The sequence below is a fragment of the Phasianus colchicus genome, chromosome 1 (genome assembly GCF_987193195.1).
Source record: "Phasianus colchicus chromosome 1, bPhaCol1.hap1.1, whole genome shotgun sequence".
NCBI classification, from domain to species: domain Eukaryota; kingdom Metazoa; phylum Chordata; class Aves; order Galliformes; family Phasianidae; genus Phasianus; species Phasianus colchicus.
In genome coordinates this window covers 132,608,147-132,622,692 of record NC_143436.1, presented here as the reverse complement: position 1 = coordinate 132,622,692, position 14,546 = coordinate 132,608,147, and the positions used below count along the sequence as shown (strand labels likewise).

Sequence of the window (14,546 nt, the reverse complement as noted above, 5' to 3'; positions counted from 1 at the left end):
GCTCCCTTAGCGGCAGGGAGACCCAGAGCAGGAGTTCCTAAGGCTCGTTCGTCGGGTTAGGGAGAGAGAACACCGTTCTCACAACGTCACCTGTGTGGAGGTGTGAATAGTTGGAGACGGAAAGCAACTCGCTGTAAGAAATCTGGTATTTAAACACTCCTATGCAGTAACAGCGGGAAAAGCTCCCGTCGCTCCATGCTGCCTCTTTTTGGGCTCTGACAGGGTTCATTCACAACTCTGTATCCACCCGTGTAGCCTGCTGTAGGGATTCTGTCTTAGCAGAGGGGTTGGACTCGATGATCTCCAGAGCTTCCTTCCAACCTGACAGTTCTGTGATGCTGTGGTCACCAAGGAAAGAGGAGGGGACCAACGTGTGGCATTGGCTCTGCACCCCGGGGACAACCACATGTCATTCATTGCCTGAGAACAGCATCGAGCCACAAATAGAGGATTTGAACCCCGGGGAGCATCTTGCAGGGTAGGGAGCTGCTCGTCCCATCCTGCCTTCAGCGGTGGGATCCTTTCCTCGGAGGTTTTTGATCCGATGGTACACTGAGCTGCAGGGCTACCTGAAGGAGGGACATCACCTCATTGGAGCATTATTTCCAAGCACAGCCATGGTGCTGAGGCAGTGGCACAGGCTGCCCAGGGAGGTGGTGCAGTCACCTGGAGGTGTTCAACCATGTGGACGTGGCACTGAAGAATGTGGTCAGTGGGCATGGTGGGGGTGGGCTGATGGTTTGACTGGGTGATCTTTTCCAACCTTAATGATTCTATGATTCTGTGATATTTATCACAGGTAATGCAAAATGCTGAGTACACATCAGGGAACTTAGAGGAGTGAGGACTGTGCTGTAGCCACGGCACCCATCCCATCATCATAGAATCATAAAGTGTCTTGGGTTGAAAAGGACCACAATGATCATCCAGTTTCAACCCCCTGCTATGTGCAGGGTCACCAGTCACCAGACCAGGCTGCCCAGAGCCACATCCAGCCTGGCCTTGAATGCCTCCAAGGATGGGGCATCCACAGCCTCCTTGGGCAACCTGTTCCAGCGCATCACCACCCTCTGTGTGTATCGCCTGGTCAGCTGAACATTCGGATAGCCCAAAGCACACCTCCTACCCACACCACACGTGTGCCTGGCACCACACTTGCTGCAGAGCCCCGTGCACAAAGCGTTGGAGCAGTAACCCCTCCTTGCCCCGTTCAGCCACCACCACATCCCCGCATTGTATCCTGAAACCTAACCCAACGCTGCCGTCACACCGGTGCTGTCAACAGGCCTAGAGCGGCGTAACCCAGGTGCACTGCCTACAGAAGTCGAATACACACACGGTGTCTATGCCCATCCACACGCCCATACGGCCGCATCCAGGTGTGCGCGGGCGAACGAGGAGTCCCGCCCCGCCCACGCCTCCACTGTCCGCAGCCCCCGGGCCGGGCCGTGCCGAGACCCCCGGGGTCGGGCGCGCCCCGCGCACCCACCGCGCTCCCGCTGCCGGGCTGCGCGCGGGGGCGGCGCGGGCGCGGCGCTGCGGCGGGGCCGCGCCTGGCAGCGGCGGGAGAGGCAGCGGCGCCGCTCCCGCTCCGCGCCGCAACTTTCGGGCCGACGCCACCCCCTCGCCCTCGACCCTCGCGGGTAAGCGGCGGGATCCGAGTCCTGACCGGGAGAGGCGGACGGACCCTCACATGGCGGCCGCAAACTTTGGGAACGTGGGGAAGGGGTGCGGGATGCGGGCAGGTGCGGGCGGTCCGGGGCTGAGCGGCTGCGGGGAGCGGCTGTCCGGGACGCCGGTGCGGTGCGGTGCGGTGCGGAGGCAGCGGGACGCGGCGCGGGGCAGCGGCGCGGGGGCGGCTGTGCGTTCGGGCCGGGGGAGCAAGTTGTAGAGAGGGGGTATGGTATGGTATGGTGTGGGGAGCGGGTGGCAATGACATGCGGTTCCCTCCGGGCTTTAGTGGGGAGTAGGGGGTCTTTGGGTTTGGTTTTTATTTGTGTCTTTTTTTTTTTTTTTTTTTTTTTTTTTTAAATCGTAGGGCACAGAGGAAAACGGTAGCACACGATGCTGAGATCGGTGGTGTGGTGGCTGAGGCAGGTACCCGAGGAGCAGCAGGCACTGGAGCAGCTTCGGTGATAGCGGGAGGTTCCCGTGCCTTTGCAAGGAAGGTCACTTTTGACACCCCCTACCCCCCCTTCCCACCCCCCATTTTTTTGCGAAGCCGTGCATCAGCAGCGTGGATTCCAAGAAGCAGTAGGTGTTTCTTGGCATTTTCACTGGGATTTTGGAAAGGGAAGCCGGGTAGTTAATGGGAAAAGATTGCGACGGAGCACGGGGATGCGGAGGCTGCATACAGCCCTGGGTTTGCAGACGTGGGGAAGTTGTCGAGATGGGGAAAGGGTCGGAAGCGGCGCATGGAAAATGGTGACTATGCCTTCGGTGACGAACGAATGGAAAGGAAAAGTGGGCCACCAAGAATTTTCCCTGTTTTGCAGTTTGCTGTCAGCAGAAGGTAAAGCACGTCCTTGCCAGTATAGAATTTTACATAAACAGCTGATGTTTACATAAGCCTCCATAAGTTTGTGAGAAACACAGGGAGCAGAAGACGTGGTGTTGGCTGAGCCCGGCCGTCCTGCTGCTCCGACCTGTGATAATTTTTTCTTTTTGCATTGTTGCAGAGTGAGACCAAAGTGAGCAGCTGCACCTTCCCCCAAGCAACCACCTGCGTTACGCATCTCCTCTGGAATGGACAATGGAACGGTCTCTGGCTTTATCATGATCAAAAACTTCTTCCTCTTCTGCGTCTCCATGAGTTTAGCCGGCCGCTTCGGGTAAGTTGCCAATTACGTTTGGATTTTTGCTGTGGCTTTTGGAAGGAAATGAAAAGCTTTGGCTCCATGCGGTGTGGAGCAGCAGAACAAAACAAGCAAGCTTTGCATTTGATCTGAATGTAGCAGTGTTGGGAGAAGGGGGGTGGGTTGCTTTCCTGCTCCACCTCAGCATCTCATACTACTGCTGTAGGAGGGCTTGGGGGGATTGTGGAGAGCTTGGACGGAGCCTGAGTGATCTGAGCAGGGCACAGCACAGGCAGTGCTGCACAGCAGGATGCAGGGTGTGCTCTTGGCTGGGGCAGACTCCAGCACTGGGACAGCTTGGAGGGACAGCTGAGTTGGAAACTTGCTAGGATAACCAGAAATTGCATTTCTCAGAAGCATGTAACAAGGAATTCCGTTTCCTGATTTTGCCGTAGATGCTGTCTTGACGGTGACATTCAGAAAACTATATTGTGAAATACTCCTACGACTGTTCTTCAATAAACAGAAAAGCAGAAACCCCCTAGCTATCAATTTCCCCTAAACCTAGAGATCCTATGGACTTTTCAAAATAAGGATGTGCCACTGAGAAGCATTTAGCAAGTGCCCTGGAAACGTAGGTTGGTTCTTTTTTTTTTTTTTTTTTTTTTTTTTTGTGGAGGAGAACAATTATTTATGATTTCACTAGAAGAAAGAAATGAATCCTCCCCGTGTGCTGATTCACAAGCATGCCCATCAGTGCCTTGCTAGAAGAAGGTACAAAATGGAGATGCAAATCAGCTTCTGGTTTCAATTAAAATGTTTTTTTCCAGATTGGAACTGGAAGAAAGACCAGACTTTGAAAGATGTCTGTCTGTACTGTAAACAGGACTGAACCCCCTCTTCAGCGTGTGCCTTGTGCAGTCCCACAGTGAACACGGTGCTATGTCTGAGCAGCTGCAGCCCTGCACACCGCAGGGAGGGCAAAGAGCTGCAGTCCACTGTGGGCATCTTGGAAAAGCTGAAGCCTTCTTTCACTGCAGCCTAGGGCAAAACTCCCACTTGGCTTTCTAGTAGAAATGGAGAGGGCTAAGATGGTGTGGGACTGGTTGTCCCTTGGGCATGGCAGGGATTTAACAAAGTATTCTCACACTGAGAAAATTATATGGGCTGTAACCCTTCCTGACCTTCCTTCATCCCAGCAGAAGGTTTCAACTGTAGTAGTTTGGCAAGACCTTTTGGTGTGGGGTTTGTCTACCTTGTAACTGCATTACTCCTCTAAGGGAAGAACAGATATTCAGTACTGCAGAACAGAGGGCCTAACTCTTCCTTTCAACTCCCAGGTAAACACTGAATCCCAGCCCCAAGTAGGTATCCTTGTGGCCCATAACTTGCCAGAGAAGGACAGCTAGGGGAATCTAGGACACTTGTTTTTGTGAGTTATCCAAAAGCTGCTGTGCACTAAAATGAGATCATCACGTAACTGCCCTCCCACCCCCCAATTTCTGATCTCGTAATTTTAGTCAGGGCCTGCAGAGATAAGCAGCTCCAATTCACTGCACCACTCACACGCTGCCTTAGGGCTGAATTTTGACCCTGCTCAAAAGACAGAGGATGCTCCAGCGCTTCTGTTTCGGAGGCAGAAGCAGTTTCAGAGTGTAATTTGCTAAGTGCTTTGGGACTGACTCTTCAGGACAGAGCGGTACAATTTGCATGTAGGCTGCTTTATTAACTGCTATGATCCAGAATCTAATACTGATAATACTTGCTGTTGTTATCAGATTGTTTTTTATTAGCTTCATCCACGTATGAATTGCCCTGCTACATTTCAGTGCTTTTAGCAGTGTGCTAAACAAAAGTGATTGGTCAAATGGCCACAAATTAGACACAAAATACAGTAGGGCATTACAGATGAGGCCAGAGATTTGTCTACCGTTCTCCGTAGTCATTCCATGATTATATTAAATCATAAATACAGTGTTTGCTGACATAGCCAAAGCCACCTTTGGGGATTCTGATGCACAATGCCTAGTAAAATAAATAGAAATTATGTATCTCAGTCTCCTAGGCTACTTCAGAAATCTCAGCAAAAGTCTGTGATTAATGGTTAACATAAATGTGGAATGACTATTGAGTGCTATCCCCATCAGTAGGCTGTAGAGAAAGAAAGACTGTAGGCATGGTCGTAGAAATTATTTGAAGAAAAGTCACTGAATCAAACTTTCAAGACATAGGTTAAAGGAGAAGAGTATGCAACCCCCCCATTCTTGTTGCCTAACAATTTTATGACCCCACTCTGCATAACGAGTCCAGCACAGGTTGAGACTTTTTCAGGCTTCTGTGATTTCAGCCTGGAGTTGCATAATGCTGTAAGGAACTAAGATATGCTACTGAAGTATTTCACGATAGTTGTCTTGAAGGTAAATATTTGGAATAGAGTAGACCAGACTAAACTAGAGTATAATAGAATAGCTCAGATGGAAAGGACCTACAAAGATCATCAAGTCCTGCTGCCTGACCACTTCAGGGCTAACCAAAAGTTAAAGCATATAGCACTTAGGCAGTAATTTGAATCATTAGAAGTAAATTATAATTGTGAAGAATGTTTTCAGATGAGATGAGAATCTGATTTCTTCCATCTGTTTGACATGAAGGTTTGCATTGAATTCAGTCGAGTTTCATGTCTGCAAGGTCTACGGGATCACGCTGCCAATAGCAAGCAGGGGGTGGGTGCTCTCCTGCCATCAGGTCAGAGAAAAAACAGAATATTTGGATTTGAGTTTCTGCAAGATTACCATGGTGATGTGGTGATCCGTGGTGAGGCAGAGCACCTTGGGTTGAGCACCCCATGGGTAGGATCCTGTCCTGGCAGAGGGGTGCAGTGACACTCGCTGAGCACCCTGCCCTGTGTGGGCTGTCAGGATGGGTGACTGCTGTGGATGAGCAGGAAGATGTCCCACATGCCTGGCCCTGTGCCGGCCCTCCCTGCTGCACACTGTCTCTTCGTTGCCAGCCCCAGGCTGCCCATGGACATCCCTCTTGACGTGCTGGCAGCACACGCTCCCTGCGCATGCTTGCATTTTGTCATGCAGTTTCAGGAATCTGTCCGAGAGCTGAACCAGCAGGGACGGATGTTGTTGGTGTAACCACAGATCAGCTACCATCTGCTAATAATATTTGCAATTGTAGAAACACGGGAAGCAGAAGATTGCAATTAAACGTAGCTGTAGCCAACGCAACACGTCTCTGCTCATGGTGAGACTCTTGCTGTGGCAGCTTGGTGGTTTCACGTAGTTTCCCACTAGCTCACTGCCCTTATCACTGAGAACATAATCCTGCTATTTAGGCTAAGCATACCTCCCCTTCAGCCCGTGGCATTTACTTCACATTGGTCTCTGCAGCACTGAGCAGCTAGTTCTGCTGGGTTACGCCTTGCTGAGTAGTCACAGATGCTAGGGAGCTCTTCCTCATATTTTTAAGACTAATTTTCTGTAAATTGTCATACGCTTACATGGTCGTGCTTATCCATTTATGTTTTGTATCCTGCTTTTTCTGTCTTCAGTGGCTCCAGATAACTTTATGAACCCATCAGCCCAATTCAACAAATGGAAAAACAGGTTTGCTAGAAATGCTGAGAGGAGGCAGGTGGAGGTTCACCCTTCTGCCCAGCAGAAAGCTCCCTGTGAGCCTGCATTTTGGCAGCCTGGAAGCACAGGGGGTGTTGGGAGGTGCTGAAATGGATGTTAAGGGGGTGAAGGTGATAAGATGTTACCCCATGGGAAACAGGCTTTCATCACAATGCTCACAGAAGGCTTGTACTTAGAAGGCTGTGAAGTACAGCTCTTGGTGAATAAAAAAAATGACATTATTCTTAAAGAATCTCTAAGGACCATTGAAGTTTCATTATTTTCAGTCAGCCCTATCCCATATTGTGATCTTTTGTGGAAGAATTGAGTTTTTGGTGCACAAATTCACAAAACAATATCGGCGTTTTCAGATCTCAAGAATCAGTAACAAAGGGATGGTGAGATGCTCACTTGGAGAAATGAATGTATTTCCTTTGATATCTGGCCAGCTGACAGTATCCAGAAGTGTGCAAATGGATTCTCCACCATCTTCTACATAAATTGCTGATTTGTCTTGAGGCCTGGTATAATTCCTAATCCTATTGAAGCAAGTTCTTGGAAACTTTATTCTTAGAGAGAAAAAAATGCAGCTTTCAATTGCAAAGTACTCCTCAGTTATTTCTTCAGTGTCTCTCACTTAAAAAAAAATATTTTTGGAAAATTGTGAAGTATTTATAATCTGTTTTCCTCTTATTACAACAGAAGTATGAATAGAACATGACACGATTTTGACTAGATGGCAAAAAAGACAATGATTAAAATGGTAAGCGATGAACTCATCAGAAGAGGTAGCTGAGCATTTTTAGAGAGTTAGTGGATTTTACTCTGATGGCTCTTTCTGTAGCGTCTGATATTTTCAGTCACCCTGAAACTGCAATATTAAATAAATGTAATGAGAAGTATTCCTAGTTGGTTTAGTTTAAGTTCAATAATGAGCTTTAAATTTAATTATCTTTGAATTTTCTTAGCATCTTCTAAGGCTCTTTCCTAGGTTTATTTTTACTCCATAAATGAAAGCATCCCCTTAAAAACATTTTTGTCACAACAAGAAGATAATGTGCTTAGCTGCCAAATTTTTTGATAAAACCTAGTCTTCATGCATGTGGATATAATTGGTTTAAGATATCACCTGTGTTCTTGCTACTCATAATGCTATAGAATGTAATGTAAAACAACGTATGTAACTTTGCCAGTACCGTCTTAAAGCTCTTACATTGTAAAAGACAACCTCAGCATTTACACCAAAATGGGAATTGATATTTCATCAGCAATCTCAGGAATACACACAAAATGCTAACTTTTCTGTGAAATAAAAAGCAACATTTGCATTAATGGCAAACAGTAATCCATCTACAGACAGTACTTCACACAATACTGACATTTCTCTGAAAGTCAGCATCAGATGCTGTCTTTTTCGGGTAAAGTGATCTGCCAAATCTAATTTGGATTGCTGTTTTGCAGATGAAGTGCTGACTTTTTATGAGTCTTCATCCTCGTCACTTCCCCAGCTTTTTTATCTATTAATTAGCTTTTCTTACGAACTATACAAAACTATGCACGTATTTCAGTATTTAGGGTATGTATAGTGTTGTGGTGAAATGTCTATAGCCAAGACAGAATGAAGCACCATCAATTACTTGTATTACAGGAGAGGTTATGAGAGCTGGTTGTATTTTGTCCCATCCCTACAAAAATAGTTCAGTGGAAATCTTCTCTCTGAGCTCAACTGGTGTTGAATTCAGATGTGAGCACTAAAAATAACAAGCTTTTTCAAGAGCAGAGAAACTAGTGAAGCTTTGTATGCTACGTGCCTGGCACCGTACCTTTACAATAATCCCTGCTCCATATTTGCCATCCCTTGTTCCCATCGCCCATTGCACCACCTGTCTTTTACCTCTGCAGTCCATTTCTCTCTGTATCTTTCCTAATTGCCTGCAAATCTCCTCCGTATCTCTTAATTAGCAGAGAGGAGGTGGGCTGGTTTTGCTGAGGCTGTTTTTGAGCTACATACGTGCTGACTGGCCGAGTCAGCAAGCCAGAGGGAATAGATGGCTGCTGACCTCACATTTTTACTTAATGAGGCATTAATTTAGATCGCTCTCCCCTTGTCTAGTCACTGCTTCTCATGAAACTTGTGGAAATGAAATGAAGTTTGATCTCTCTGCCTCTCTGTTATGTGCATTGGAAAGTGGGAATGGATTCCTACGTTGATGTGGTGGAGCAGTCAGACAGCATGATGCACGTCTCTTTCTCGTGAAAAAAAGGCTAAAAAGGAATGAGAAAATTTTTAAATAGTGCTTTTACCAAAGCGTTAATTATGATAGCTGAAGAATCTGTGAAAATTTCGTCTCCTGTCCTTTTTTGTTAGAGTGCCGCTTGTAACACTCAGTAGTGAGCTCATTCGATCATGATTGACAAACAGTATAGTATTTGTCTTGAATGGCTTGGCATACCAGGCAGGATGTCTAATGTCTCTTTAATCATAGAATGATAGAATCATTAAGGTTGGGAAAGACCATTAAGATCATCTACTCCAACCATCAACCCATCCGTACCATGCCCACTGACCACATCCCTCAGTGCCACATCCACACGGTTCTTCAACACCTCCAGGAACAGTGACCATCACCTCCCTGTGCAGCCTGTGCCACTGCCTCACCGCTCTCTCTGAGAAGAAATTTTTCCTTAATAACCAGCCTGAACTTCCCCTGGTGCAACTTAAAGCCATTACCTCAGTGCCAACATCCCCTGTGCTATGAGGATCACTTTTGTTCGAGTGTTTCCTCATTTGGTGTTTTTAGGAATCATCCTAGCTCCTTGCTCCCCTTTCCTGAGAGGCTTTGCAATCCTTTCTTTTTTCAGCAGAAGCACAGAAGATGTATTGGGGGACAGATTCACAACTGGGTCTGACTGGGAGGGGCTATGTGACCACCAGCATGAAGCAGACCTTGTGTCCTCAAACAGTCTGCACCAAAAGTGTCTTGCATGGGTGTCAGCAAGGTCCTGTTAGTGTAAGCCTTGTGGAGGGAAAACCAGGTTTATAAGTCCTTTATTTTTCTTCTTATAAATCCAGTTTTGCTAGGTAAGTATAATGCATATTTTACAAATGTTCTGCAAGGCAGTGTGTTCAGAGGAGTGCTTTGAGAGTCTCTACTTAATTATAGGTTTATTTTCCTGCTGACTATTAGTAAATAAACACAGATTTTATTTAATCTCTGGGTCAGTCGGTCACAGTGAGTTCAGATTGTTTGAGTGTAAGTAATCTCTGTCCCTTGACAGGGTGCATAAGATGGGGTGTGGTTATCAGCAGTGCCCTTTGTAGTGGATGAAACATTTGTTGGTAATTTCAGTAGAGGCTTAAACTTGAATCAAACACTGAGTCTGAGCAAGCTTTCCATCTGAAGAGGTACTCATTGCTTGCTGCAGTTGAAGCATTTTTTATTGATAAACTTGAGGTAAGCAAAACCATTAGTAGCCACAGGATTCTCTTGAATGAAAATAAAATGGTCTTAGAAGTGCAAGTTCCAGTTGTGCTGTGGGAATCCTTGTAGGTGCTTTTCTGTAAGCCAGCTTCAGATCTGAGGCATGTGCACTTGAGCAGACAAATTTTGAATTAAACATGGTAATATTTTTCTGGCTTGAAGGTCTATATCTGAAATACTTCTTTCCATAACTCACTGAAATGAAGAGTTCAGATCAAGAGCAGAAGAAAACAAACCTGGCCGAACCCTTATGGAATGAGGCCCACTACATGCCGTTGTTATTTGCATACTACAAGGAGGGAAACTAATTAATACAGAGGAGAGATGAGGAATGAGGAGCTGTGGGTTTTGTTCTGCAGTATTCCTTTCAGGAAAAAACAAGGAGCAGGTGAAATGAGAGGGGAGGGGGTAGGCTCTTGTCATGAAGTTTTCACGAATCTGACGCCCCATGATGCCAACAGCTTTTGATGAGTCTCTTTTCTTTTGCATGAAACAGCTTATCTCAAACACCGACAGCACCAGGAAAAGAGGACACCAATGATAACATTACCATCTTCACCAGGATCTTGGATGGCCTGCTGGATGGCTATGACAACCGGCTGCGCCCAGGACTAGGAGGTAGCAGAGCTGGGTGGCTGTGGCAGTGAATGTGCAGGTGGTAGTCAGTGACCCTCTGCCACCCTCACACAGAATCACAGAATCATGGAATCACTGAGGTTGGAAAAGACCTCTTAGATCATCTAGTCAACTATCCCTGTACCAACTGTATTGCCCACAAAACCATGTCTCTAAGCAGGGCACCTGCTGTCAGCAGAGCCTTGATAAGAGGGATGGGTTTCATTAAACAAACAGGGCCCAGAAAGTAGACTTGTCTTCTGGCAAGCAGGGCCCCGTACAAGAGTAACTGAAGGCTTTTTCTTTTGGTTGTGTGAGTCATTTAAGTTGAATGAGAAGAGCATGTATGATGCCTGCTTTCTGCGACTGAATACAGTTTGGGTTTCTTTTCTCTCTCTTTTAAGGTGAGCAAGACAGGGTGCTATCAGGTTGCTGCAGGGTTCCCTAGCTGGTCAGCATGTATAAAATTATGCCAGTGACAAGAACCTCTGTTAAAAACAGAACCCCAGACCACCTGTATTTAGACAGCTACAGCAAAGCTCTATTGATACATCATTTCAATAACCTCTACAGCAGCTATTTTAAAGCTGTAACATGTGAGTAGTTACTTGCCATCCTAACCCTGTTGAGCCCTCCCTCAGCTCTCTTTCCTCCAGATTTCTCTCATCTTCTACTCATGTGTAAACCATCTGTTATGTTTCTTCCTGGCCCTTTTTTAATCCGACTACCCCCACCCCTTCCTCTTATGAGACCAACACATTGCTTTCATTCCTTTCTCTCCTTTTCCTCTCACTTTACACAGAGATGCTTGAAAATAGGGCTCAGTTCTCCCATCTTATGTAATGAACTTCTGACATTTCTAGGAAGCTATGCCTATAATCCTCTAGGTCTCCTTTTGTGCCTCTGCCCTGAGGACTCTTAGGCTGTCTCTTGGCATTCCTCTAGCAGCATGCTTGGCCTCAGAACCTAAAGATTTCTGTGTCAGTCTTGTGACTAGTAGGCCTTTTGGCCTTTAGTTTAGGCCTCCCTCTAGATCTCTGAGGCTCCAGGCCAGCCTCTAGGTGTGTTGGCCTCGAAGCCTCAAGGCACTCCTCTGGGCTTCAGTCTTGAGTCTTCAGAATCTGGGCAGTAGAACTAATTTCACCTAACTTTGAACAACTGTAATACTGATGTCTGCCATCAAGCAAACCAGCCTGGTAAGTGGAGGGAAACAGGCCTTTCCAAGGCATACTCACCCTATGGCCAATGTTGAAAGTGAGGTCAGGGGAGCTGCAACCTTGAAGGACATGTTTCTTTCCAGTGATCATAGGGAAAGAACCTGGACTCTCAACGGTTGATTTGCATTTGATCAGGGATGGAATGTCTCTTTAAACATTTTCTTAATTTCAAGCTTTTGGGGATTTTGGAGTGATTCAGAAGTTGTTAAAAGAGAAATGCATCAGAAGCACGAACTGCATCTTAAAGCAATTACTGACTCAGAGTCTATATTTGTTGCAGAGAGAATAACTCAGGTGAAAACAGACATCTATGTTACCAGTTTTGGCCCTGTGTCAGACACAGAGATGGTAAGTTCTAGCACATGGCTTCCGACTCGCTTGTGTTTACTGGGCTCAAGTCATTTTCAGAATCATCACTGCTGCTCTGACCCTCTGGTAACCTGCCTGTTTCTTTGTGCAAGGAATACACCATAGATGTATTTTTCCGACAAAGCTGGAAGGACGAAAGGCTTCGATTCAAAGGACCTATGCAGCGTCTCCCTCTCAACAACCTGCTCGCCAGCAAAATCTGGACACCAGACACTTTTTTCCACAATGGCAAGAAGTCTATTGCTCACAACATGACGACACCAAACAAACTTCTGCGCCTTGAGGATGACGGCACTCTGCTGTACACAATGAGGTAATACCTTGGATTCATTTATTCTTATGCAGTTTCCCAGCTAGATCTGCAAATTCAGGAGGGGAGAGTGGCACTTGCCCCACCCCCAGCAGAGCCATGCAACCAGTCATTCACACATATTGATACGAATATCAAGAAAAGAGGAGAATCACGTAATCACTGCCTACAAGTACCAATTAATTTGTAGCTTCTGAATACTGCTGGTGCTTAGATATTTCCTTTGATTAAGTGAAAAACATATTCTCAACAGATTCGATGATTCTGTACAGCTTTTTTAGTGCAGATCTGTTCCCTCTTACTGTTTGTGTTTGTAGCTGCAGTGCTAATTGCAGAACTGTCCCAAAGGCCACACAGACTGGCATCTTGTTCTGGGGCACTACAGTTTGAACCCCTGAAGCTTTTGTTATTACTTTCTCTATTTCACTAATTGTTCTAAAAGGCAAATCATCACAGAGATAAATGAAGTATGCTAGCAGCACTGAGGAGCTGTTTTAGCAAGTATTTTCCTGAAAACAAAGCTGGCAGTGCCAGCTCCAGAGGAGCAAATTGGCATCTGAGTTCTTCAGGGTTGTGCTCCTCATCTGATTAGAGGATACTGTCAGGCTTCATCATTGCATAACCTAGATATTATATATAATATCAGTGACATTAGAGGATTGTCTGAAGTTCTTCTCAGGCCAAATCCCATGTCAGTATATGGCTATTTGCTCATTAAAAGTAATTAGGCTGTAGTAATTAAGACTTCCATGTATCTTCAGGAAGGTTTTCTCTGAGAGTGTAGTCATACGGACAAGACTTGAAAAGAGATGAAAGAAAAAGCCTACTCTAAGCTTGTCTGATAGGAGCCTGTAGTGATGCATGAGACCCAGCAGAGTGGCTGGGGACCTGGCATTGGCTGCCTTGAAATGAGGATTTTGAGCACTTGCCCCCTGGTGAAGTTAAGCACTCCTATCCTGCTGTGGGGCTGGCATTTTAGGGCTAGTAGACATTTGGGGGGCTTTGAGTGGTTAATGTTTGTTTGGCTCAGGAATAACACTTCTGTATGGAGGCACCTAGAGCTTCTTAAGGTTTATTTCAGGTGTTCTGGTCCTCATTATTTACTTATTTGTTATTTGACCCTATTGTTAAATTCCTTCCCTTGAATGGAACAGAGGAAAAGAGATTTAGGAGATGTGAGGTATCCTTAAGTACATCCTTACAGCTTTAGATAATCACATTTGTAACTGCTCAACTGCTGAAAAAGCTAAGAGATGGTACAGGTCATGTTAAAAAGAAGGTAAAAAAAGCTCACTTTATTTTCTGCTATACGTATTGCTGTTTTTTCTCATGCTTTTTGCTGAATTAGTGATTGCTGCAATAGAATCGTAGGACCACTAAAGTTGGAAAAAACCTCTCAGATCATCTAGTCCCGGCACCAGCCCACCCCCACCATGCCCACTGACCATGGCCCTCAGTGCCACATCCACATGGTTCTTCAACACCTTCAAGGACGGTGCACCACCTCCCTGGGCAGCCTGTGCTACTGCCTCACTGCTCTTTCTGAGAAGAAATTTTCCCTAATATCCAACCTGAACCTCCCCTGGCACAAGTTGAGGCCATTACCTCTTTTCCTATCACTGTTACCTGGGAGAAGAACCAATCCCCACCTAGCCACAACCTCCTCTCAGGTCGCTGTTGAGAGCAATAAACTCCCGAATCTATGTGAGGATATGCATACATGTTTGGATTAATGAAAGTCAAAGTAACTATAAGAGAAACCTGTTTTTTTAAAAAAGTTGGTAACTCTTGCCTTAAAAGCAGCCCCACTGCAGCCAGGGCTACCTTTGTGCACCCCCAAAGATTGCCACTGATGCATTTCCTGATGACTTTTATGCAAGTAATGGAGAAACCTTAAGAAACAGAACAAGACCCGGGCAAGCTGCCGTTGCCTCTCAGCTGATCTGTGAAAGTGGCTTTGTCAGGGAGTGGTGAAACCCCTGTACATACAGGCTGTGTATGTACCAGAGGGAAGATTGCCCTGCTCCAGGAACATTTGAGCTTGGTTCAGATGTTCATGTTGTCGTGCTACGTGTCTTTACCAGGCAACCTTGTTTTATTGGCTCATAACCCAAGTGGCAGCAGAAGGGATGAGG

The 14,546-nt window shown here is 46.0% G+C and overlaps 1 protein-coding gene across 6 annotated transcripts in view; it reads left to right on the top strand.

The window, feature by feature from the left end:
• The first annotated feature begins 1,518 nt into the window (after nucleotides 1-1,518).
• The window catches only part of GABRA5 (gamma-aminobutyric acid type A receptor subunit alpha5), a 53,874-nt gene continuing 40,846 nt past the window's right edge, over nucleotides 1,519-14,546 (top strand). Inside the window, exons 1-6 of one of the 6 annotated variants that reach the window (XM_090126855.1) lie at nucleotides 1,519-1,643; nucleotides 2,039-2,093; nucleotides 2,679-2,831; nucleotides 10,397-10,518; nucleotides 12,013-12,080; nucleotides 12,194-12,414. In XM_090126855.1, the coding sequence (XP_089982981.1) occupies nucleotides 2,746-2,831; nucleotides 10,397-10,518; nucleotides 12,013-12,080; nucleotides 12,194-12,414 (497 nt within the window). In that variant the 5' untranslated portion in view covers nucleotides 1,519-1,643; nucleotides 2,039-2,093; nucleotides 2,679-2,745. The other 5 variants (XM_090126847.1, XM_090126843.1, XM_090126835.1 and 2 more) reach the window with 5 other exon arrangements.